This window comes from Trachurus japonicus, chromosome 8 (assembly GCF_045865225.1).
Source record: "Trachurus japonicus isolate A0001 chromosome 8, Traja_1.0".
Taxonomy (NCBI): Eukaryota; Metazoa; Chordata; class Actinopteri; order Carangiformes; family Carangidae; genus Trachurus; species Trachurus japonicus.
In genome coordinates, this window is record NC_140914.1 from 14,952,773 (window position 1) to 14,978,345 (window position 25,573).

General features: G+C 43.0%; 1 protein-coding gene across 4 annotated transcripts in view; it reads right to left on the reverse strand.

Moving 5' to 3' along the window:
• Window positions 1-1,876: 1,876 nt before the first annotated feature.
• cyth1a (cytohesin 1a) overlaps window positions 1,877-25,573 on the reverse strand; it is a 43,046-nt gene continuing 19,349 nt past the window's right edge. For 3 of the 4 annotated variants that reach the window (XM_085784171.1, XM_085784168.1, XM_085784170.1), the window contains exons 2-13: window positions 16,144-16,226; window positions 13,977-14,041; window positions 12,783-12,849; window positions 12,569-12,687; window positions 11,304-11,384; window positions 10,945-11,057; window positions 9,942-10,090; window positions 9,751-9,862; window positions 6,074-6,150; window positions 5,917-5,985; window positions 5,133-5,287; window positions 1,877-4,059 (exon numbers count right to left, since the gene is read on the reverse strand). In XM_085784171.1, coding sequence (XP_085640297.1) covers window positions 3,981-4,059; window positions 5,133-5,287; window positions 5,917-5,985; window positions 6,074-6,150; window positions 9,751-9,862; window positions 9,942-10,090; window positions 10,945-11,057; window positions 11,304-11,384; window positions 12,569-12,687; window positions 12,783-12,849; window positions 13,977-14,041; window positions 16,144-16,226 — 1,169 coding nt within the window. In that variant the 3' untranslated portion in view covers window positions 1,877-3,980. Of the gene's footprint in view, window positions 4,060-5,132; window positions 5,288-5,916; window positions 5,986-6,073; window positions 6,151-9,750; window positions 9,863-9,941; window positions 10,091-10,944; window positions 11,058-11,303; window positions 11,385-12,568; window positions 12,688-12,782; window positions 12,850-13,976; window positions 14,042-16,143; window positions 16,227-23,449; window positions 23,780-25,573 lie in introns of those variants that run through there. The other variant, XM_085784172.1, reaches the window with a different exon arrangement.

Here is a 25,573-nt window from a genome sequence, read left to right on the forward strand (position 1 = left end):
ATGACACCATGACTGAGTGGTGTGGTCGGGTATGTTTCAGTGCAGTGAGGTCAAGCGTGCTGTACTGAACGGCATCACTTTTTATTGTGTTTTTAAAAGAATATCTGACCTTAATAAAAACCCCTCTGGGCACATTTTGTTCCAAGGATCTCCTTTCTATACACTCTGTGCTTCTTCCCCCTATTGTTCCCACAGCACTCATTCCAGGTCAGGACTGCTGGAACCTCCTGCCCTCTTACTTTACAGTATCACGTTCCCCTTTCTCACGCACGGAAACCTCAACCTCACCAAAAAAGTAGGAGTACGCCGTCTTTTCATGTGTCTGCTCACCACGCTGCAGTGAGAAATTCTAGAAGTGAAGAACAGCACAGATGGTGAAAAACAAAGACTTTCCTGCTGCTGCTGCTGCAGCCGCCGCTTCACCACCACAACCACACATTCTCTCACTTTTTTTCGTGCCTTGGCAACATGCCTCTCATTTCCCATCAGTCACGGTCAACCTCCTTGGCCCTGTCAGTAATTCTCAAAAATGTCATCATCGTCATGTTTTACAGCAGAGCTGCAAAATATTGTTTGACTGCATTGTGCAAGGACAATTACAGGCAATTTCTCTCCACTCTGAAATCTTTTCTCATCTAATATCAAAAAATGCACAGATGCAAAGCAGGAATTTCACCATTTGAATGCACATCTAGAACAATAAAATTGTTTCTAAATTTTTTTGAACGTTCCCCTAAATCACCAAATCAACGCAGGCAATGGCTCAGAAGGAATTTTCATACAAATAAACACCCTTTGTCCTGATTTGGGGCATAATTTAGTTTTGCTGAAAAAAAGTAAACAGATTTTAATCTGTTCTTTTGAAAGCAATTTTCTCTGTTTTACTTGACTTTTACGGCTTAAAAAAAACAAGTCTCAACCAGAAAGATTTACAAAAGGCGAAAGCAGATTTGCCTTTGTCAGCGAATCTGTGTAGACTATTCAGCGTCTGGTAGAAAATATGGAGTTCAGCTGAGAAAATAAAAAAACAAGTCACATTACAGGGTAACTATTGCAAAACCTCATAGTCCACACAGCAATGTGTATTGCAATGTAAAAAAAAAATAGTGCTTGTTCTCATTTCTTTCTAAATAGGGCATTGACTGTTTTCTATGGTGATGACAAATGACAGAGTGCATCACCACTTTTCCCCAGGTGACCTCATAAAGCCACTTGCCGTAACCCAAAGCGTCCGAGTACGTTTTTGCAGAAATGCACACGTGTGTGCTTATCCTATATTTTTATCCACAGGGGCACTTTTTTCCTTTTCTTTCTGCCTGCCTGCCCGCTCCATTGAGAAAAAGTCATTTCTATTGATTGCTTTTCCAGGCATCATTTAATATGATACACATTCACTTGTAAATATCGACCTTTCCTTGATGCCCCGACTTTTGTGCCATAAATACTTTAATAGCGAGCTTGTGAAAATATATGAAAAGTTATGGGACTGTAGATAAAGGCTGGATATAAACAGTAACAGAGGCTTGGGTTTTTTTAATGAAGGTAACAGTGAATGTGAGTTGGAATAATCCAAACATTTGGAGTTGTGTTCACAGTCAGTGAGGATATTGGCCTTTTGATGTTCATGAACCTGCTGAATGCTGATCTCACGTAGCCCTTCATTTTATTGGTAATTAATTTGCAGACCTGACTGTGATTCAAGTGTCATTAATAGCTAGTATGATAATGTATTGTGTACTTGTTTTTGCCACTATACTGAGTGCTTCACAACACAGTCCCTCTGCAGGGCTTGTCACATACTGCCCCCTGCTGGAGGAATAGGCAATATGAGCTTTCATAGACTTGTGAGGGGTGTAAAAGCCATTCACAACCAGTGTTTGTGACAAATCTTTATTTCAGCTTCATTAAATGGCAATGATAGAAACCTCAAATCAAACATTACTAAACTGAATAATAAAAGAAAATGGCACAACTAATAAGAAACAAAAAGAAAAGGCAAAATACCCACTATACATTTAAGTATGTACAACTTTTGATAAATAAACCAATACTGTCTAGAATTATGATTGTTTAGCATTTTTCCTTATTTCTCTAGGGTTAGTGCGCTGAGAGGAGCAGAGATAAGAGGAGGAGGAGGAGGAGGAGGACCAGTAAACAGAACAGGCAGGGTGTGAGGATAATGACCAGCAGGCACAGATGAGATAGAGAGAGAGAGAGAGACCCGTCTGTAGACAAGAGGAGAGAAGACAACCGCTTGATGCACAACTCAGACTGCATTTGCAAAATTGTACCTCTCAACACAGTTTTTTGCTAGTTGACAAGATGACGTGTCACTGCCGTGGCGTGACCGATCAGCCACCCTGCCCTCCATCTTTTGGTTCACCACAGTACATTCCTGATACACAGTAGCAGTAGTCTTGTATTGTTTCACATCACGCTTCCTGAGACGGGGACAACCCATTCCTTTTCCAGGTGTAGCTTCACCACACATTTATTTGTGATGCTTTAAAGCTTCTGCAACAATATGCCATATAGAACATCTTATACATAAACAACCTGAAGCACACTATTTTGTACAACGATCATGAGGTTGGGCTGAGGGCTAAACTGTCATGAGATTCATTTTACCATTTAAGAGGTAACCCTCCACAAAAGGATATTAAATGTAAGAAAGAAAGATTAAATGTCGTTTGAGTGGGAAAAGAAAAGTGTGAGTTACTGTCGCTAACCAGCAGCATTTCTCATCTCGTTTCATCTAGAGGGCCAGGCACTGTGCAGCAGTAAAGTAACTTCTCTAAGAAATAAATTGCCTTTTTTTTTTTTTACACCACACAGTAATAGAAAGTGGTATTGTGTTTGAGACAAAGTGAGAGCAAGAAGAAAAATGTATGGGGAGAGAAAATGAAAAGGGGCCAACATATACGTTTTCCAGACAACCCAAGACCATAAAAAAAGGGCCTAAGGTGATGGACATTTGTCCCTTTAAAAGACACTAATCCCCAGGATGCATCTTTCAGGACCTTCAGGAAATGAAGAGTGGGAGCCAGAGCCAGCACTGAGACCCTGTCCAGACAAGCAGACGCCCTCACCTGCAGCGGTACGTCCCCACGCCGCAGCTTCACATTTACAAAAACAGTTCATTCTGGGACACAGCCCAGGTTTTTCAGTCCTAGCATGGCTGTTGTGTTGTGAACAGGATCCACATCAGTGCTGACATAGAAAGTTTCAGAACATCATCACAATCTCCTGAGTGGCAACTTTTTTTTTTTTTCTTAAGCAGACAAGTTTCTGTTTCCTTTTTTTTTCTACAAAATCACTACCAGTTGGCAAATTATACCCCACTCCCTCCCCCCATGCAGTTTCTGTTGCAAGACCATTTTATTTTACAAAAAGCAAACAAACAAACGAACAAAAAAGACTCAAGAGGAAACGACAAACGCTGTAAAAATAGACAAATATTACCCAAACATTTTAAAGCACATGAGAAAAGGTCTCAAACTTTTCTTTCGTAAAGCGAGGAATAATTTGGTTGGGGCACCACACTCGGTCAGACCTGCTGAGTTTAAATGATGTGTGCTACAGGGGGCTGCATGAGTGTATGCATGTTGTGCATCATGTGTATGTTTGTTGTGTCGATTTGGGTTTTTTTCTTTTTTTAAAGCATCTTTGAAGGGGATTTTGCTGCAGCAAAAGAAATCCCTTTCGGCTTCCGAGACAGAGAGCACACACAAAGCTGAGAAGGGAGAGACATTCAGACAGGAGGTTAGAGGAGGCTTTGACCCTGACTCTTATCTAGAAACCCCAGCATGCTTCCTGTTTTCCTGGCCAGTTAAGTCCCAAAGCCAGAGCTAGTATGTATCCTAGAGAAATCCCCTTGAGAGGCAGAGCTCAACTGTGGCCTCTGCACGGGCCCAGACAGGGTAAACATATACCTGGGCCCCCTGCTCTGTCAAGTGCAATGTCAGGAACGCTGAGCAGCTCTAGTGCCTCTTCATGGACGACACCTTCTTTTTCCTGGCTGCCAGCATCTCGTAAAAGGGGTCTCTGCTGATGGCGGCTCTGTGGACGCAGACGCAGAGGAAAATGTCAGAGAGAAGCGTAATGACTTTAGTGTGCAAATTGCTGCACTCTTTCTACAATGTTAGACATAGTACATTTACAAATAGATGGCACTCATATTTCATTTTCATTCATTTTAAAAATTCTTAGAATTGATCTGTGGTTCTGTGTAAAACTGTGAAACTAACATTTACACAGCCAGTACCTTTTCTTTTCTATTTTTTTTCCATTTTGAAGTACTCATGATTCTGCAGGATTCTGTTCCTTTCTGCTTTCTATATCGTACTAGTTCATGACAACTTAATTTTCTGTAATGTCAAAGACCGTCTTTGAGCAATCTGCTCAACCTGAAAATATTTTTAGGTGAAAATAAGAAAGATTCTCAAGCAGAGGGGTAGGTATATTTTTAGACTGTTGAGAACACAATAGTGTGATAGAGCAAGCACATCCAAAGTATTGTAGGTGCAGGACTAACAAACAAGTGGACTTTTTGAAAAAAGGGTGAAGTCCGCACACATCTTTGTCAGGTTCCTTACGAAGATCTATGTGATCGAAATGTTGATCCTTTAGCCTACAATAAACATTTGAGGAGCTACAGTACCACAGTGTGCGGGCTTCACCCTTTTTTCAAAAAGTATTTTTAGACTGTGACATACACTTTTTTTTAGAAATCCATCCTCGTCTCTCCAGAACCTGAAAATCATCCCAGTATTCTCTGCACCAAAGTGATCCACTTGTTGTCTGTACATCCACTAGATATGGCTAATAGCAAGTTTGCATTTTTTCAATGGTGCCAGTAAATTTTTGTTGCCACAACTTACTAACTGACTCCATGGCAACATTATAGTTCTTTCCACCAAAGGCCGCAAATGATGGAGCTGTAGTTTCACAACCCAGAGAATAATTATTCCTGTAACCAAGGTACGACAAAGCATAACCACTAGAGTGATAGAACATGAACATAATTTGTATAATTAGACTTTTTGTATAACTATACTTATACTGTCAGTTTCAGACTGTTGAAAACCAACAGCAAAACCTGACAAAAACCTAACAAATACAAAAACACTTACTTGATGCTGTTCATCCATTCATCTTTCTCCTCAGCGGTGGGGGCAGAGATACGGTAGAAGGTGTGGTTGCCCTCCACAACACGTCCATCAGCCTCAGTCTTGCACGCTTTTATTACTTGGTCCTTGTTGTCAGGAATGAAAAGCTCAAAGCAGTTCTACAGAGGTAAGGTGAGCAGAGGTTAGAAAGTACAGACAGCAAACTCTCACTCTCAAAAAAACTCATTTAAAAGATGTCTCTTTACTTTTCTGTGCAACTCCCTGTTACTGTGATTGATATCGATCAATTTTCAAATGTCTTAACTTTAACTTGTGCACACCACAGTTGTGGAGAGTTTCCATAAATTATCCAGATTATACATTTTCCAAATGGGGAACTATGCAAGTCTGGTCGCTTTTTGCTGTTTTGCTAACCCTCCTCCCTTCCCCCTGGCCATGTGCATTTGTTTTCAACGAAGCCGGTGAGATGGCAATCCATGGAGCGATGGATAACGTTATATATCATATACTGTAGGCTTTACTACGTGTATATTTGTGTAGTCTTATCTGTCATAAACAAGAGATTATGGAATATAGGGCGTGTTTGTGACGTGGCGCTGCCAAGATGCTAGGTGGAAGGCAGAGAGCCTTTTTCTCCCCTTAACAAGTCATTTAACCATCAACATTACTCCGAAGCTGTTTAATTAAGGTAAAAATCTTGCATAGTTCATCTTTAAGTGGCAATTTAAAAATCCAAATGTCAGACATTGTAGTCTCTGAATAAACCAGCAGAGGGTGCTACACTCACAGGCTTCTTATCCTCCACTTCTTTGATGCTCAGGTTCTCCAGTGGGATGATTCCTCTTGGCTCTTTGTCCTGAACAAATATGAAATATGTATAATGCATACCTGGAACGACAACAACAACTTTTTCCACAGTGACTGAGAAACTGAGCTGTACTCACCGTGGTGTACTCAAAGTAGTACAGACAGTTGTCTGTGAGGATGAACCACCTCCTCTTCCAGGTTTTTACTCTTCCCCCTGGGGAGCAAACATCCAGCGTAAGAGAGGCGCAACAGGAGCGAGCGCGTGAGAGAGAAAGAGACGAGCACCAAAGCACCGGGTCGAGCAGCAGACAGGCAGACAGATGTATGGGCAGACAGACAGATGACGGCTCCAGAGGATTCCTTTCACCCAGAGCACCCTGCTATTCACCCATTGCACCACATTGCGCCATGCGCCCACCATCTTGACTTTATCACCATTTATTAGTTGTTGTTTTTTTACCCTTTTTCCCTTTTATGTGTTTTATGCTAATTGGAGTAGATGCAACAACTTTATAAAATTAAGCTACATGTCTCAATAAATGTCTTGGTGCCTCTAATTGGCCCTGTTTGTCCTTTTTTAGCTGGCAGACGAATAAGTCTAGAAAGACAGGATCAATAGACATGATACAGATCTTTGTGCTCTCTGAATTTAATGAGCCACCCCCTTAATTAAGACACTAGATAGACTAATAGAATCAAGTGACTATTTGAGGGCTAAATGTGGAAAATGAGGCATTATTGAGGATTGAGTTCCTGCCTCTTTCACGCCCAGTGGGGGCTCCTTGGTTAACTCTGAACTCACTGATCTGTAGCTGACCTCTGACCCCCCTATTCACCCATACTTCCTGGGAGGGGAAACCTGATCAGAGTAGCAGATGGCTGCCTCGTACTGGGAGGATGGGATGCCAACAAACTGAGTGGTGCAGGAAGCTTACTGCCCGGAGCTATGTTCAGCCACTCTGCAGGCATCTCAGACTTGAATTTCCTGTCTCGACTTTGTTAAGTTACTTCTCAGTTGTATGGATAAGAGCCTGGGCTCAGCGAGTGAGTGAATGTTTCTTTCTAATCGTGACATGGAGACATCAGCCTGGACTAGACTGGGGCTACCCCATCACCGATGTTAGTAAGAAGCTGCAGTTTGAAATCCCAATCTACCAGCATAGGATGCTTTGAGGATGTTCATACAGACATACAGAACACACTTGTAGCATCATATAACAGCATTAGAACTGTATATGATAGCCCATCATTTCACAAACGTCATGATGATAGGCCAAACAGTTCAGACTATGCTCGTCAACATCGGACAAACACCACCGACACACGCTCCAGGTGACGGGCAGAGATGGAGAGCTCCTCGCCACATCTCCACTCGTCAGCGTGTCGCAACAAAGAAGCAGACAAACAGAAAAACACAGACGCGATGGCAGAATCACATAGCCGACGGCCTGGAAGTTGATTGGGTTGGGTGGATATTTGCGATTGGTTATGATGGGTCTATGTCAGTTCCTGTCACTCCGAGAGTAGAGAGATGACCTCCTCCCGGGCAAAAAGTGTCTTTGACCAGGTGGGGGCGTCCCAGCAATTTGTTGCTGGTGGGGGTTTTTGTTGGGACGGTGCCTGGCTGGACTGGAGCTGAGTGGAGGGAGTCACCCATGCAAGACACAACTGTGGGAGGCTGGACAAGTGGAGGTTAAGAGGGACAAGGTGTTCCTGTAAATCATATCCAGTTGTTTATGTATTTTTGGAAATGATTTATGTCACCAGGATGAATTTGCAACTAACTTGATGATGTAATTTTGTTTGTTGTCCAAAGAAAATAACTCATTGCATTCACATTACAGAACGTTATGTCAACTGTAATGACTTTTTTAATATTTAATAGAAAATGTACATTTAATTCATTCATAATTTGCTCTTCATATCATAAGTCCCTTCTCAGCACACTCCCTTGAACATGCTTCTCTCCCACAGTTTGGTCCAGTCCGGTCGAGCACCAGGTCACATCCACGACTGTTACCATTCAGATTCATGTACGGCATGAGATAAGGAGAGCAGAGCCACTTTGTTAAAAAGGTGCAGTATTCCCTTTCCATGCAACCACAGAGCAAACAACAATAAGCCAATGTGTCAATGGGTTGATCGAATCGGAGAGATAGGCAGAATTCCTTTGTTGTGCTCGTGCTCGCTGTATGGAAAAAAAGGTATAGTGCAGCTTCCAAAAAAAAACAGAGATCAAAGAGAGTGTCCACCACAGCATACAGAGAAAAGAGGATCAGACTGCTCAGTAGAGTGGTCACAAAGCAGCTCTGAGCAGCTCCCAGAGCCAAGCCCACAGGGTGGCAAATGCCCCCAGCGACCGCTCGGCAACCACCCACAGAGATAAAAGTGTGTGGACAAACCACCAGCTCAATGAGAGACTGAACAGACGAACATCTGAAGTTCAAATGAGTCAGTGGAGAGACCAACAATAATAATAAAAAAAAAATTACAGACAAAAAATTTAATGTAAAAAAAAAAGAAAAGAAAAATCAATTTAAACAAATGAGGAAGAGAAAAAAAGCATGGACGACCACCAAAAGCACCTGAAAGCTGAGAGATGGACTAGCGTTTGGGAAGAGCAGGTGTACATACCTCCTGAGGAAAGACAACAGCCAAAATCATGGGAACAAACAAACAAACGAAGAGGAAAAGGAAACAAAATAAATTAAATCAAATGATAAAGAATTATACCACCACAGTCCTGTTAATTTTGGTTCCAAGGAGGCTTTGATGTACTGCTTCACAGCTTTTCATTTTAAACAGCTGCATAAAATGAGGGTCAACAGATCTTTACGAGCCTGTTGTCATACATCAGTCCACAAGGGGGAGTTTTACTAATTGTGAACTTGTAAAGCACTACATGAAATATGGCCTCCTCTTGGGTCTACTTCTGATGTATGCAGTAATGTACCATCCACCCTGATTATTTAGACTCAAATCTTCACTCCCTTTGGTGTAGCTGGTTGTAAAGATTCACAGTGATTGGAAGATTCAATGACTTCATGCTTTTTTAATCAAATTCATTGTGAATCTGTACAACAGAGAGAGGACTCAGAGGAAACAGAGGATGAAAAGTTCAGGGGTTCCCGGGTTGTGCTTTCCTCCTCCTGTGAAACATTTGTTTTGATACATGTATGCGTGTCTGAACGTGTGGCTGGGTCAGAAATTAGATAGAGGTTGATTCAGGAAATCTTACAAGAAATTCCAAGACACACCCTTTATTATTAAAAGTCTTATTGTGAGTTTCCAGAGTGGGATGAAGAATGCATTTAAAATCCCCAATGAAAATTCCCCTCGGGACAAAAATATCTCCGGGAATTAAAATCAATTTCTAAGCATTGAGTATTTACAGTAAATGATTGTGTGTGCGTCCACGCGTGTGTGTATGTACAGTATGTATGTCAGCGTATGAATATGACCAGTCTTTAATAATTTAAAGGCCTCTTCATGTGGTGGTCTGATCTCAAGGCCACATTCATAATACATTAAAGCGGATGGCGATGTCTTCAGATGTCTTGGGTCGAAAGTGTAAACAAACCAATTCACACACGCTCACACATTCACACACACATTTCTCAGGTTATTGACCTCAGCGTTGACAGTGGTTGTCATTTTATATGTTGATTTTCTGTTAGATAATTCAACAATACGAACTTCTATAAAAAACACAAAGTTATCTGTCAGCACAGGCACAGTGATGATAAGAACCATCATTCTGGCAATTTATCATGTGCTCAGGTACCAGCGCAAACATATTTCCAGCGTCACTCACCGAGTTTTAGCAGCCAGCCCTCTCTGTCTGGGTTGAAGAAGGTGTGTGTGAGGTCGTTGCCGTCGTCTTCTGGGATTTTGAAAGGCTCGTTCTTGATACTCTCGTACAGGTTCTACAAAAGAGAGTCGACCGTGACTACAGCGGCCTCACTAGAGGAAACACGGATGGGTTTGGATCTAAGCCCTACTCACCCTGAGCAGGTCTTCAGGCAAGTCCCCTCCATCGTTGATGCCTCTGTTCATGGAAATGAATCGTTCCACTGTAGGCTTGTCCTTCACATTGGGGTTGTGGAGGCTGGTGTTTAGCATGATGATGGCAAATGACAAGATGTAACAGGTATCTGTAACACACACACACACACACACATTGGATGAACAGACTGGTCACGCTATGAGGGAAGGGATGAGCTTTACGAGATACTCTAGACGGCAAAAGGTTGATGTTAACCATAAAATTGCAACCAGTGTTTAATGTGGTGTTTAAATATGAATGTAAATTAGCCGAGCTGAAAAGAGCTGCACTTCGGGGACCACTGACAAACAGAGAGGAACAGATTGGAGAAGCTTCGTTAGCCAGTGGAGTGGGTGGGAGTGAAAGGCTACGCGTGGGCAGCTAAGTACGCACGTGTGGCTCTGAAAGTGAATGTATGTGTGTGTGTGTGTGTCTAATCTATGCTAAAAGACAATGTGGCCAGCACAAGGCTGACACAGCAGCACTTTATCTGGCCTGTTAGACTGTTGAGAAGTCCCATGCATTATTCACATCCATCTGTATCCATGTTAGAGGCAGTCAACTGTCTGCTAGGGCCAGGGCATTATGAAAGCCAGACAGTCTCCCAGAACACCGTTCACCTCAGCAGACTTTTATACGTCTGCTTATAGTGTATTTTCTACCACATAGTAAGGACTCATTTTTGGTTACAGGTCTTTTTTATATACACCCTCAAAGTGTTGTTAGTGATGATAATCTACAAAGTGATACAAATAAGCAGTGGAGGATACCAGAGGGACTTCAGACCGTCTGCAACAGGTTTTGGTATTTTAGATTTAATCAACAAAAAGGACTTTTATGGTGATTCTCTAAACTTAAATATTCATATCTGTACTGACCATTGTTTTATCAAGACACAAATAAGCTGAGGTCAATTTATTCTTTGTTTCGCTCACACATGACTGAAAGCGCCAACAACGCTACCTGTGGACTGGAAAACACCAGAGTTGCACTGGCAGTAACGCTGAGCGAAGGCCTCCATCATGCGGTCGATCTTCTGAGCTTCTCCTGGCAGTCGAAAACTCCACAGGAACTGTCTGTTGTGGGAGGGGGGCAGCTCAGTAGTTGGTCACAGATTCACTTCCACTTTGAAAAAAGTTTACTCTGCTCGGTTGCAACACTGAAACTGACAGCTGCGTCTTTACAAAATGCAAATACGGTGACTCTTAAAAAAATGGACACCATCATGCATGACTGATATTAGGAAAGGGGCGGAAAAGCTTTGAGGATCCCGCCAAGAACCGGATGAGTATGTAGCAGACTATGTGATTGTGCTTTCTTACCTTAGGGCTTGAACCAGGTTGAGGTCTGTGAATTCATGAAGCTCCACAAAGGCATGGAGGACTTGGATGTTAAAGTCATCTCTGTAAGAAATAAATAAAATGCTTTATTTTCTTTCCTTACTGTATTTATCCGAAGTTATATTCTACATAAGCAAAGAAAAAAAATATATATATACATTAGGTGTTCAACTAAAAATTATTTACCACTTCCAAATAGTTTAATCTTGCAGTTACTGCCTATATAATTAATTACTTGTTTGTTTAATAACTTGTTTAATAAACCACTTTAAGGTCAAAAGCTCATAACTCAAATTATAAAAGGGTGTACTGTCATGATTACACAAGAAGACTAAAACTAAATAGCTTTTATACTGTACTGTAGCGCTTCACGATAAAGCTCTTTGTAAAAATGTGATCACTGCCTCATATGAAAAGTGGGCCCCATGTCTGAGCTCAGGGTGTGGTCTCGCTCACGTGAGCCTCAGAGGTCAGTCACACTCCAGTCAAACCTAATGGAGGATAACAAACACCCTGCAACCCCCTTTCATTTATCATCTAATCTCAAACATGACATCATCCCCGTCCCCGACCTTTACGTCCTTCAGAGTAAATGATCTAGCCTGTGGGATCATGGGATGACTCTAAGGGGCTCTCGCTGATGAGAGTCATATCCAGTCACTACTATTCCCAGTGGACCAGTGACCAATCGTGTCTGAGGCCTCCTACGCTTCCCGGGCCCCTCCCTACAGAATCAGAAACCAACAGAGATCTTGATAACAGTCAGAGCAGAGAGCATCCATCCGCAGGTCTGCTCTTCATTTCCTGATTTGACCTCCCAGAACACACCCCGACTGTAATGCGGACAGAGCATCTATCAGGCCCATCACTATTTCCTTGTTATGTGTTTACTGTTACACGGAAGCTCTCGAGTGAAAACTTGAATTGCCTTTAAAAACACATGCATTCCCGGGTTGTGTTTTCGCTGTTACTTATGAATGAGTAAGATAATCAAAGACAGGAGCCTATTGAGCAACACGCGTTGTCTTGACAGGATGGTCTAAATGTGGAACCAATAAACTGTGTTTGGGAAAGGATGGGTGTGTGCTTGACCAAAAGGAAGTGGAGCAATACGGAAAATATGCACTCGCTATTCGATGCTTTTATCAACCACATGGATGAGTGCTAGTGAATGAGGATATAGAGTATGATAGACGGAGGAGGTGAGATAGAAGAGGGAGGAAAAAAACAACAATCTTGATCCGGACCTCTCTCCGAGGTAATCGCCGATGGCTGTTTTGTTGAGGCCCTCGCCCTTGTAGAGGAACTGAGCAATGTCGTCGCTGGTATTCTTCAGCAAGTCGTTCTCAATCAGGAACTGGATCCCCTGAGAAGGAGACGGAGCCCCGGGTTACATGCTGCTATGAGAACATATGGGGAAAATCATATTTCTTCACAGAAACAACAGATACGTCAGCCTACCTTTTTGGGGTCCATGTTGAATTTCTTACGGCCCATAGCCACCTGTTTATTCCTCTGCATATTTTTCCTGAAACGTCAGAAAGTTAGTTGTTAAGCGTTTTGACTATAACATTTTAGAAAATGACAAAAAAAAGCCTATATATGAAAGGAAAGTAGGAGAAGTATGAGATAAAATAATTTTGAATTTAATTTATCATTATCAAAGGCTTATAAAACAAGTCATATTCTCATTTGAGAAGCTGGAGCCAGTGCTTTTTGGCCTTGATTAACGACTGAGTCATTGTTCAGTTGTGCATACGTTTAAATTTCTTTGCCTTTCAGATGTGACACACACAAAACAAATTGTACTTATTCAATGTGGCTCAGAGCAGAACAATAAATACATTCACTTCATTTCCTGAAAGTGTCTATTACATTAACGATTTTCATATGTTTGGCAGGAGCCGGCCTTTCCTTCCCCCCCTTCCACTGTGATGACAAAGCGTTGATGAAGCGTTTCACATCATGCATATGGGAAAGTCTCATTTCTCAGGCCTTGCATAAATCGAGGGGTCAAAGTGCGCTCCAAGAGTCCCAGGTCCCCATGGTTACATCTCCATCTCCAGCCGATGAGAGGTCACCACTTCTTCCCACTGAATCACTCAGACCAGCATTCCTTTGGCCTTTGTCTGCCAAAGTCCAACACTCAGCTAAACAGATGATGCACAGGGGGGGCGTCAGCACAGACGCACTATCATGCACTGTCTTCAAGTGAATCAGAGGAAACTTTGATCACAAGAAGGTGCTGTAACCCGGAGTGCGTTTTAGATGCGAGTGAGTGCTTTAGGAATATTCGGTAGCTGATGGGATCCCTATCCACTTGAGTAGACCAAACCCACGCACTCCCTCCCCTGAGGACATCCATTGTCTGCTTCTGCCCGTACGACCACTGCATTATTCAATGAGGCCTCCCATCACGGGGGGGTGTGCCTGATGAAACATTTAAAATGCCTTAAAAGCATAGCCAATTTGGAGGGGAGGCGGGGGGTGTTCGGTGTGATGGGATGGCCCGACTTGGCCATCAAACATGAATAATTGACAGCTTCATTTGCTAAGTTAATAGAAGGCAAACAACAACTAGACAGCTCAGGCAAAACAGAGAAGGCAATGTGTGTGTGTGCTGGGAGGAGGGGAATCATGCCCCGAGTTTCTCACCTCTCCTCAGTGGAACCCAGGTTCTCGATCTCACTTGTCACTTCTGCTATCTCATCCTTCAGCCGCTGCAGGAAGAATAACAGGAAAGTTAGCCTTAAAATGTGTTAAGTATTAAGTTTAACAGTACAAAGTCGCTATTATCTACCAATATTCCTGAAACCAGGAAGCAGGAAAGAGTGTGACCAATGAAACTACATACAAAGTATTTGTATATAGAACAAAACACACGCAACGCCTCTAGTGTATCAAACAGTGTTGATGGGCTATCATCTCTGTTTGCCTATGAGCCAGGTGGCCTTTTATCACAAACATATTCGCATCAGCGTGATCCACCCAACAAAGAGCGGAGTCAGTTTTCAGACTGTTGGTAAACTGAGACTTTACACGCACAACTCTCCTCAGTTCTGAACTGAAAACCGACAGCAGCAACTGTCTATAGGGCAGACGTTTGTGTTTGCATGTTCTCTTTCCCAAACGATCCTCTCATTCTGAATTTGATTAGGTAGGGAACATTCTGGGATAATCTCAATACAAATAAAGTAAAAAAGCATAAAAGTGGATTATAGTTTATGTGGCTTTTTAGTGATTAATGGCCTTAGAGGCAGATTTAGTCGATCTAGCCAAACTCCCTGGTGCCAGCCTGGCGTGGTAAGGCCGGCGCAGAGAGTAGAAGGATGGAAAGAGTGACGTCAGGTTTATGAAAGCCTGGAATAATAGACTGTAATATAAGAGAAGTCCTGTATATGGTCAGAGCTTGGTTGCTATTGATTATAACAGGCTTCACTACTCCAAGTAAAGTTACTATCATTGAACCTCTCCATTCATATCCAGCCACAGTGTTAGTATGTAATTTCTCATGCATAATACTAACTCACTATAGGCCAAACCACAAAGGGGAACATCTGTGTTTTCAAGGCCTGTGCAATCACAACACATTCCTCAGATGCTTGTCTCCGCAAACAAAGCCTATGCTCATACGGGAAAGCGGGTGGTTGTTGTTGTGGGGGGGTCCTGGCATGCTGGACCTGTGTGTGGGTGTCAGAGAGGAGGAGAAGGGCCAGTGCGCAGGCTACAGAGGAGGAGAAGGAGAGGATGGGGGGCAGGGGGGGCAGTGATGGCAAGAAAGGAGGGGGAAGGGCAGCAACGGTGGCCCAGGGTCATAAAAAGAGAGGGTGTCGGATCACGCCTCCAATATTTGTCTGTCAGGGCCAGCGGAAGTTGAGTCACCCACTGGGACATCTGGAGGCCAAACTCTCTGCCAGAGCATGACAGCCCGTCTTTCATTTGCTTATGGAGGTAGTTACTGAATGACAGGACTGACCTGAGCGAGAATAATCAGCTGTGCTCTCGGGTTAAAGCAACAACCAAAACACCATCACAGAGCCACGGACATGGAATCAAACAAACCACTTTAGGGAAATGCAGCTGAGCTGATTTGAATCCTGGCTCTCTCTGGACATCACAGAGTGGATGAGATTATTCTACGAGCTGCATGAGCACATTCCTGCATTAAGAGCATAATGCTGTTTCATCTGGATGCATAATCATTTGCTGGTCTCTTTTTTATACTCATATTATTATTCAAAACCACATTTTAATGAAAAGCGCCCAGAAGAGGTAACTTGTATGTAAACAGAGCTCTCTGTTGACACGGTGGATCTACAAAACACCAATGGAAGGATAAACACAAATTGTTTGCTGAGGAAGTGAGCACTTAGTAGGAAATACCCCACATTCCCCTTTGGGTTCGAAGGACTCCTTAGAAAAGAGGAATTTGTACAAAGGGTAAAAACTGGATATTAGGTCAATGTTTAGAGGGGGATGAGTTGTGGTGTCCTGATGATTTAATTAAGATCAGCACGGTACTTAGATAAATAGTTCAATTTGATTTTATGTTATGACATCTTTGTCTAAGTTAAACAATGTTAAATGTTTCAGATGGGGAAATTACTTGGTAAATATCACTGAAATTAAAGTAATCTATTTCAGTGAGTTTTTGTGCACTTTTTTTTAAATTACTGACATCTTAGTAATAAAAATGTGTCAAATTTAGTCTAAAAATGAACAATTATCTTTGCTTATTCAGATTATGACAGCAAAACTGAAAAGAAAAGTTAAAATCTTGAGGGAAATTTTCAGCAGTGCCCTTCTGATACTCCATTGTTACCTGAATGTCCTCCAGCAGCTCCTGCTTGCGCCGGCGGATATTCTCCAGCTCCTGCTGCTCCTCTGGGGTGAGGTCGTCCGGCACTGCAGAGAGATGAGAGAAAAAGAAGGATTAGGACGATGGTGCCGGAAAAAGGGAACCTTTGTCCCTTTCTATCCCATGAGACGTATCCCCAAGAGTTATTACGATGCAGAAATAACATTACTGGTACAATTCTCTAATATAGGCAACTTTGAAGCGAAGGATGTGGAGCTACAACACACAATGACAGTCATCACAGTGTTTTTTCAAACCTTTACAATTAGTACAAGAGTGCTAAACACCTACAAAAAGTTTGCAGCAGCCATGAACACTTTGCGGGGGAGAGTGTGTGCCAGAGTAGCACAAATGTGACAGGTCTCCAAGCACTGCCATTCCTCCTGTCACTCACACTATACAGTAGGCCGCTATAATTAGCCTTGTCTGTGCCAAGGACTGAGGGCCGAGTAACGTGTCCTGATTGATGGACAATGCCTTTGTGTGTCTGGGTGAGCAGCACAGACCCTACCTGCACTCAAAGCATAAAGGGACACCACTAGTATCAGCACACTAATAATATCAGCAGTCCAAGCACAATCTCAGTTTCGTTTACTTTAGCACTGCACTGGGCTGGGGGTGCAATTCCTCTTTATTGGCTGGTGGTAGTAGCTAATCTGGTAGAGCACGCATTTAGGATTTAGTCTTTTGAGTTTGGCCTATGGCCTTTTGCTGTACGCACCTAAGAGAGATGGTCTGTCCCTCCTAACTCTCTCTCTGAGTGATCATTTTTCAAATGAATACAGCTAATCATACCATCCCAGACTAGGTTTTGACGTACTCTTGTTTCAGAATTAGTCACTATTTAAAAAGCAGGTAACTCTTCCAACAGATCCCTGTGGTAAATACACCCTTACATAACCTTAGCTAGTGCTGAGGAAACTTTGCATATATGGAAGTTACTGTGTTTTTCTAAAAACAGAGGCGCTGCCTGGAGCAAAAAAAAAAGTGTTCAACGCTTGCTACCTGTTATCACTTGTTGAAAAATGCATGATATAACAATACTGTACATGATACAACATGCAACAAGAGCTATCATTTAGTGACTATTAAGGATGGATGTCTTATGTGATTTACTGCAATGAAAATACAATCAATAAACAAATGTAAGTTATTAGTTCAACTCTGAAGAGTGAAACGGTAAGACCTTGCTGCAAAGACGTATACGTCGAAATGCTCTTGTAGTGTCACAAGACTAGAGAGGTTTAGTATGTGTGAGCCAAGTCCCAGTCTTGAACCATAACAGTATCATGAGCTTCTCGAATCATCATCAGAACATCATCTCTGTCACTGAGTGGCTCTTTCTCTGATTCCCCCAGTGGCCAAGCACAAGCCCCCCCCCCCACCCATGACCTCTCCTCCTCCTGTCATTACCTCAGCAACAGGGTTCAAAGGTTAGAGGGGCCAAGGCTCGGCCAACTCTGAATGTCTGCAATCGGTTAACAAGGTAATGGTTATAGAGTGATGGAAGCCGAGGCCAGAGGAATCTTCAACACAAGGTATTGTATTACTCCTTTGTCAACATCCCAGGATGATACCCCCCAGTAAAGCTCCCTCTTCCTACAACTTTTTATTTACTCTCTCTAACTTGGTGAAATCATTGAATCAACATTAGGGATCGACCAATATTGTTTTTTCGGGGCCGACTGATAACCAATTTTTAGAACCGATATTAATGTGCAGTAAAAATAAAAAAGAAATTATGTCCAAATTTAAGTACATTTATTTTATCAGTTATCAGTGAAAAAAACGTCCGATACGAATTATCATAAAAATGCCAAATTATCGCCGATATTATCGGTTATGCTGATAATCGGTCTATCCCTATAGTTTCCAAATTAAATGGTTCACACAATGTAGCAACTGTGAAGGGTCAACTGAACCAAAGGTTACAAACACAAAAAAAACACACACAAAAAAAAACACATGAAGCTATGCATTCATTCATTTTCCATCGAGGAATATTTAAGGCATTTGGCAATCCATAGAGAAATTACATGCAAAATAGAGAACCTTTATTTTAACCAGACATGCTAAACAACCTGAGGCAAATACCCATGATGACACTAATTGGATTGTCTGCCAACATTTAACCCAGGGATAATAGACAATGGAAAACAGCAGCCTTATAGCCGTCTATGAAGGAGCTCCAAAACAAACCAATGCTGTCTTCCTGTCTTGGTGTCAGACAGCTGGGGGAGCACAGCAGTCCATTCAAGGTTGACCTTTCACACATCATACCTCACAGCCTACAGTATCCCTGGCGAAGCAGCCGCATCCATCCTAACTTTTATGGGTATCCATGGGAACCACGTTCAGCTCAGTTTTCACAAGGACAAGCTGACAGCACAGTGCAAAGTTAAGACAGACAGAAAAAAAAAAATAGTTGCACAAGCCTTTTTTTTTCAGTTGCTCAGACAGGTCCCTGAAGAGCATCTCATACCAGGGAAACACACAAAAGAACAACTGCATGCACAAAGGCAACAACAGTGCTGCTGGCTCTGAGTATGCACAGGTCTTCTTGCGATTATTGACTCTGTCTCCCAATTGAGTGAGTTAATGTCACGCTGAGCATAGCCAGGGCTGGGCTGTATATTTAACAGCACAAACAAGAGCAAAAAATAGGGCGAGCTTAAAACGGCGAGTCCATTTTTTTCTTTCTGGAAATTTGATGTCAGGTTGGGCGGCTGGCAGACGCTGAAGGAAGCCACGCCACGCAGCGCAGCGCAGCAGGAGCTAACGCAAGACGACCGCAGCATTCTTGGCATAGAAAAAAGGGACCACGGGATGACGACGGACTGACAGTGGAGACGAGTGACAGAAAGGACTATAATTTGACACAGAGGAGGACGGAGAATGAAACTCAGCAAAGGAACGTAATCATTTTGGGGGATGGAAACTGCCTCTTCACAGACAAGGACTTTGTAGAAAATCAATATCCAACTCGTGCCCTGCCCTGCTGCCCTGCTGCCCATCAGCAGGGCAGCAGGGCAGATGCATCATGACATTCGGGCGCAGCAATTAAAGGGCAAGTCCTCTACTCTACGGGGCCACCCTGCCGCCTCAGACGTCATCTGACTTAACCCACACAATCGGGAGTTATTCACGGAGCCAATCAGGTACACGCCTCACTGCCTTCCCGACTCCACCCGAAAATAATCAAGACCACATTAGGGAAGGGGGGGGGAAAGCCCCACCCTTGGTTGTGCCAGAAGGTGGGCACCAAGTGGGTGTCATTTCCCAGAACACAGCAGACGAGGGGGAGAACCCATCCACTTAAAGTAAACGCTGAGTGTTGCTTGTTTCCCTTCTGTCTGGGAGCGCTTGCTTGGCTGTTATTCAGCAAACCTCGGCAGCGCCAGAGCCAATGGAAAGCGGCTGTCATCAGAAAAAGACAGGAAGTGAGAAAGACACAAGACAGAGAGGGTAAATAAGGTTAAGATAAGGTGATAAGAGTATCTGTTTCCATAAAGACAGATTTACCGATAATCCTACTACCGATATCCATCTCTTCTTGATGCAGTGATATGACTGAAAAGTTTCAAGATGAACTGATGACAGAGACATCGTAGTGTTTTCTGTTCCATACTCTTAAGATACAATACTCCTCATGTGCACAGTCTATATATCTGACTTCAGGAGTATCTCAGAAGCAGAGGCCCCTGCAGCAATCCAGCCTGGATGAGCCTTTACTGTATGTAGTGATTCCTACAGGCTGAGAGAGAAAACATGGGCCGCCCACATCTTCACTCCTTCGGGGACTCACGCTGCCTGGAAAACAGGTCATTCAGGGGAACCACACACACATGCACATGGGGGCGTGCGTGCAACGGGTGCAGTCGTGAACAAATATTGAAAAGGTACACAACACACAGGCATCGGCGTAACGTTCACACACCAACACTCGGGGGTTGACACAATAAATCTCTCACTGTGCCTGGTGTTGTGTCAGTGATTAGCATGTTAGCTTTTTGATTCAATATTCAACACGCAACCACTTGACTAGATTGTGATATTCACACTCTAAACCATTACACCATTGTACAAATATCAATCTTAAATCACTCTAGTCTATTCACTTTCACTTAAGGATGTTATTAAACTTAAGTCAGGATCAGGAGACAAGGCAGGACACTTCAACTATCAGAAAATGAAAAGAAGATGATTTGCATTCAGAACCCCAAATTACCCCCATCCCATTAGCATTTTTTGAAAGAGCAGTAATACATTAAGTCTTTTGCTAGATTGAATAACTTGCCAAGAGCAAGCTTGAGCAAAGTGATTTTGAAAATGTGTGACTGGAGAGCAGATGATGATAGTATATCCTGACACAAAGGTGCTCTTTTGCCAAATCCAGGACAGTATAATCTGAGCTTTGTCCTGCTGTGTCCTCCTGGCCCTCATTACTCTTGAGTGCTGTTTAACCTAAAGTAAATGCTCAAAAATCCCAGCACCCACTCTCCTTCAATCCCCTTCAACAACTGCATTTTGATTGTATATAGTATATACCCTCTTCTTGTGAAACGTTGCAAGTCCAAAATCTTGTACAAAAATGTCAACCATGTGCGTCCTCGTCTGCGAAGTGCACTGATGGGCAAAGCCGTTATTAGCGAGGGCTGGGTCAGCGGAGAACGTTGGGAAGGTGACATCGAGGGAGACGCCAATTATAGCTCCCTCTCCCACAGCGGCGAAGCCCACTAATACACATCGTGATTGCCATCCTGGCAGAAGAGGCTGATGTCTCATTTCCACCCAGATCACTGAAGAACTCTCCTTGGAAAATAAGGAAATTAGGATTCGGAGGATCTCTCACTCAGACCCCCACCCCCACTGCAAATGTGACCCAATTTAGGGAGCACTCTCAGCATACAAAAAAAAAAAACTTATTAACTAAATAAGACACCCCCACTGGCCCAGGGTCACAAGATACACTTATGGGTGTACTAAAAAACATGTGCTTGCTCAATAAGGATGTACGTAGTGAGATGTCAGCTTGTGATACAGGATGTGTTCTTTCTCCATCTACTGTTTATCCTCATGTTTTACAGAGTAGAAGCTCTGTGGAGGTTTTTACACCCAACATGTGGGATCTTGCTGCTTCGCAGTAGCACATGGAGGCATCAATGAATATATTTACACCACAGTGCTGTCTCGGATCTGCTGACTGAGGGAATATGCAAAGGGATACACATCCATTTCTATAGCCATGTGTTTCTGAACCGGTACATGATTACATTTTGATGAAGTGCGCAGACTGATCGGGGCAGATGAATGACTCTTGTAGTGACAGTCTTTCCCTCTACACAACAAGGCTACCGCTTTTATTACCTCTGTATCTTTGTGGGGAGAAAAAAAAAAAACAGCATCTACTTGGTCCTCACTCACTTTCCATTACATTTCATTTCCCGTCACCTCTTTGCTCCTCCATCATCTCTCCTCCTCATCTACTCTTCTGAGCCAATTGTATCACAACCAAGCATCAGTTTTCTACGTCTCTCCTCCATCTCCTCCCCTCCCCCGAGGCAGTTGTTGTTGTTGTTTCTGTACAGCCTTTGTCCTTACTGTTAAATACACCTTTACTTTTTTAAAGTTGCTAAATAACACCCTCCACCCCCACGGTCTCTATAGTCTCCGATCAATCGACCTCTTGCCTGAACCAATACGAGCACCGGCTGTAATGAGCAGCAGTCTACTTCATGATGAGGTTTAATGCATTCAGCACAAAACACAACCATACAAATAATCGATTATGTGAGCTGGGATGGGGCCGGGCAAACACATATGCACACACATACACACACACATACACACACTCAGACAGACCAGAGTCTATCAAATAGCGCCAAGGTTTCTGATTTTTACTGCTGTTTTCTGCTCGAGCAAGAAAAGGTGATTTAAAACGCAACTGCCTAATCTGCTGATCTCTGATGTGAGACTGAATCTCATTACTACAGTAAATCCCAAGGGGACTCTCCCTCATATATATTTGAAACTGCATACACACACACACACACACACACACATACACACACAACTTCAGTTTCTGAGCCAGACAGCCTGTAACAAAGCAGAGCAGGGGCTGTGAAGGAATGCCAGTTGGTAAGGTGGGCATCATGGGCTCAAAAAGAACTTGTTCACCTCTCACCTCCCCAGTCCACACTGACAGCTACCACACACAAGAACAAGAGTCCGAAAAAGGGGGCCAGCATTTACGGATCAAAAAAGCCACCAAAGCGTCCAAACCTGACCCGGCCTGATGGTAGGAGGAGGTGAAGGGGGACAGAGAGAGAGGGGAGATAAGAGGAGAAGGAGCCCTGTGTTTGGCTGGGGAGGCGTGGGACGCTGAATGGCAGGAGAACACAGAGACAGTGGGAAGAGCGGTGGGATGATCACAGCTCTCCCTTTGTGTCTGCAGGCAGCCTCTCAGGACATTCCTCAACAAGGCCCAGAAACAGGGACTGAAGGCTTATAAGCATCCTTGGCTTAACTTCCAAGTTTAGGCTCAATATTCATTTGCCGGCTTCCAGGATCTATATATATATATATAAAAAAATTTAAAAAATCATTCTTTATGTCCCACGATGCCACCTGATGAGGCGACATCTCTGTTTTCTACAACCATAGACATACATAAACCCATGTCTGCTGAATGAACTTCTGCACGTTCATTGCTAAGATATATGATCCTAGAGGGTCAGACAAATCCATGCCCTTTTGGCCACCCCCCTTCACCCCCAGCTGACATCACCATACTGCCCTGTCACTGTCCTGCTGCACCAGTACTCAATCATGCCAAGTGTCAGCCAGTTGAGCTACATTCATTACCATTAGAGGCAACGAGCCACAGCCCAGGACTAGCAGGAGAATGACAACCCTGCAGATATGTTCATGTTACAAAAAGTCAATTAGCTCCTGGTTCGGGTTATATGATTTCATTTACTCTTTATGTGATTCATCATCATCCCAGCTCTTTATCTCCAGCTTCACTGATTCAATCTTAAATGCTATCAAAGTGTGGAAGGAGGGGGAGGGGGGGATACAGAATCAATGAAAACTGATCAAAGTCCCACAGGACAGCAAGTACAATAAGTAAAAGCTACACAAACAGCCTTATGTAGAATAAAACATACTCTCTTAACCAAATACACAAACACACACACACACACACACACACACACACACACACACACACACACACACACACATAAATATCAGCAATTAAGTTGCCAACCTAACTGAGAAATCCTCCCAAGTGTCACTTGTCAGTCTTTCCAGTGAGTTCCTTTTCTGTTCTTGCTCCACCTTCAGGTAAATATATATTTAAAAAAAAACCACCCAGCAGTCCGTTCTTCTGTCAGTTCCTCTTTCACGCAGGCGACTGGAACCTCAGCATGTCAAGTGGCTGAGAGAAGGAGCCGGCTCCTCCAGTCAGGCAGAGAGATGTACAGCACAGATATCAGCTCCCAGCCTGCGCACAGCACACGGACACTGACACAGTCCAATTGGGAAAGGAGCCTTACTCACTCCCTCGCTCCCCCCTCTCCCTCTCTACTCTCTCTCTCTCCCTCTCTCTTTCTCTTTCTGTTTTGCTGTCACTACCATTAACAAGGAGGCTCCACCCAGTGGACATCCCCTTCTCTGCCTCCTCCTCACACACACACACACAGACTTACCCACGCACACATACACACACACACACACACAGGAGTAGGGCAATATTGGCACAATATAACCACATCTCTTTCTTCCACTCCAGATACGTTTGAATATGTTGAGGTTACTGGAGTTGTTTGCAGTTTCAGGGTTTTCCCAATACTGAAAAAATAATTTTCTCATCAAAATATGTTGATTTTGACACCAAGCGACACTTAAGACATAGGCTACATATAAAATGTTATATGTTACATCGAGCAAGAGAGAGGCAAAGTCCCAAAACAAAGAAAGGCTGCCTCACTGGTCATTTTTTTTTTTTTTAAAAAGGGATTTATTCAGTTAGTAGGTTCTAAAAATATTCTCTTATCTTATATAAGTATTTCTTATTTCTTTGGATACTTGGATACCTCCCAAGGAGACAGAGGAGAAGTCATAAACTCTAGTATGAGTCAACACTTGAGGCAGGTTTTCTCTCTCCTGACCAGTCATATGACCAGCATTGTCAACCCCTGAAACTCCGGTTCAACAAAGGAGTCTGTGCTGAAGACAATCATGATGAATGCTTATGGTGAATATGTGCATGAGCATTATCATATTGCCGGTCACGCATGTCCAGAAGATTACGAAAGATTCCAAGCATTCCTCATCGTCGTGTCCCTCCCGAGCGTTTGTGTTTTTACAGCTTGAGTGTAAACTTGCCTCAGGTATGTATGTCTGCAGCACAGAGCACACTCATGTCTGAGTGTGTGGGATGAGTCAACCTGGAGCCCTCTGCTGTGCTGGCTGCTCTCTGCAGTCCCATAGTGACAGAGCTTCCTGTGACTGGTCTCCGTATGGGATCCCTGTGTTTATGGAGTTCAGCACGACAGGTGATGATTCATATTCTGCACTAGTAAGGGTATTTATATGGAAATACACTGTTCTTCAGAAAGTCTCAAAAGGGAACTGCATCAGTAACCTCAGAAAGACAAAAGCAATCCATCTTAGGCTCACAGGAACAAATTCATTAGAAGAGGCTGAGGAAGGTTTTTCTCTATGATGTTGCAACACAATAATCATGACACACAAATTAAAGAAGTTAAGAAAGGAGTTAGACCAGAACAACATGTCCATTTGGTCATGGTATCTTCACATCAGTATTGCGGTCAGTTTAAAAAAAAAAACTACAAAAAGCACCAACAGTTCAACGTCAGTAGCATAACCTGACATAGCCCTGTGTTGGGCAAGTGTTCATGTTCGTTTATCACAGACAAGTAAAAAAGATTTAAAAAAATAATAATAATTTTTAAAAAACACACACGCACACACACACAGGAGTAGGGCAATATTGGCATAATATAACCACATCTCTTTCTTCCACTCCAGATACGTTTGAATATGTTGAGGTTATTTTGTCTGTGATAAACGAACAAGAACACTCCCCAAGACATCATGAACGTTTTCAGTGTAATGTGTTGGGCAATCAATCCTTCACACGGCTACATTCCTTGTGGATTACAGCATGACATGATTGCTGCAGTTCTACCGTATTTCTTCACAACTGAGACCAGTTACACAACATGTCTTCATCATGCAATGTTTTAATAGAGGGCTGCTTATTAAAGCTCTGCAAACTGCTACTGTCACGGTTACCTATAGGCTGGCATTAGGGTTAGAGCAAGGGAACCTATCACCCTCAGTGAGGGGGTTATGTTTCCACCTG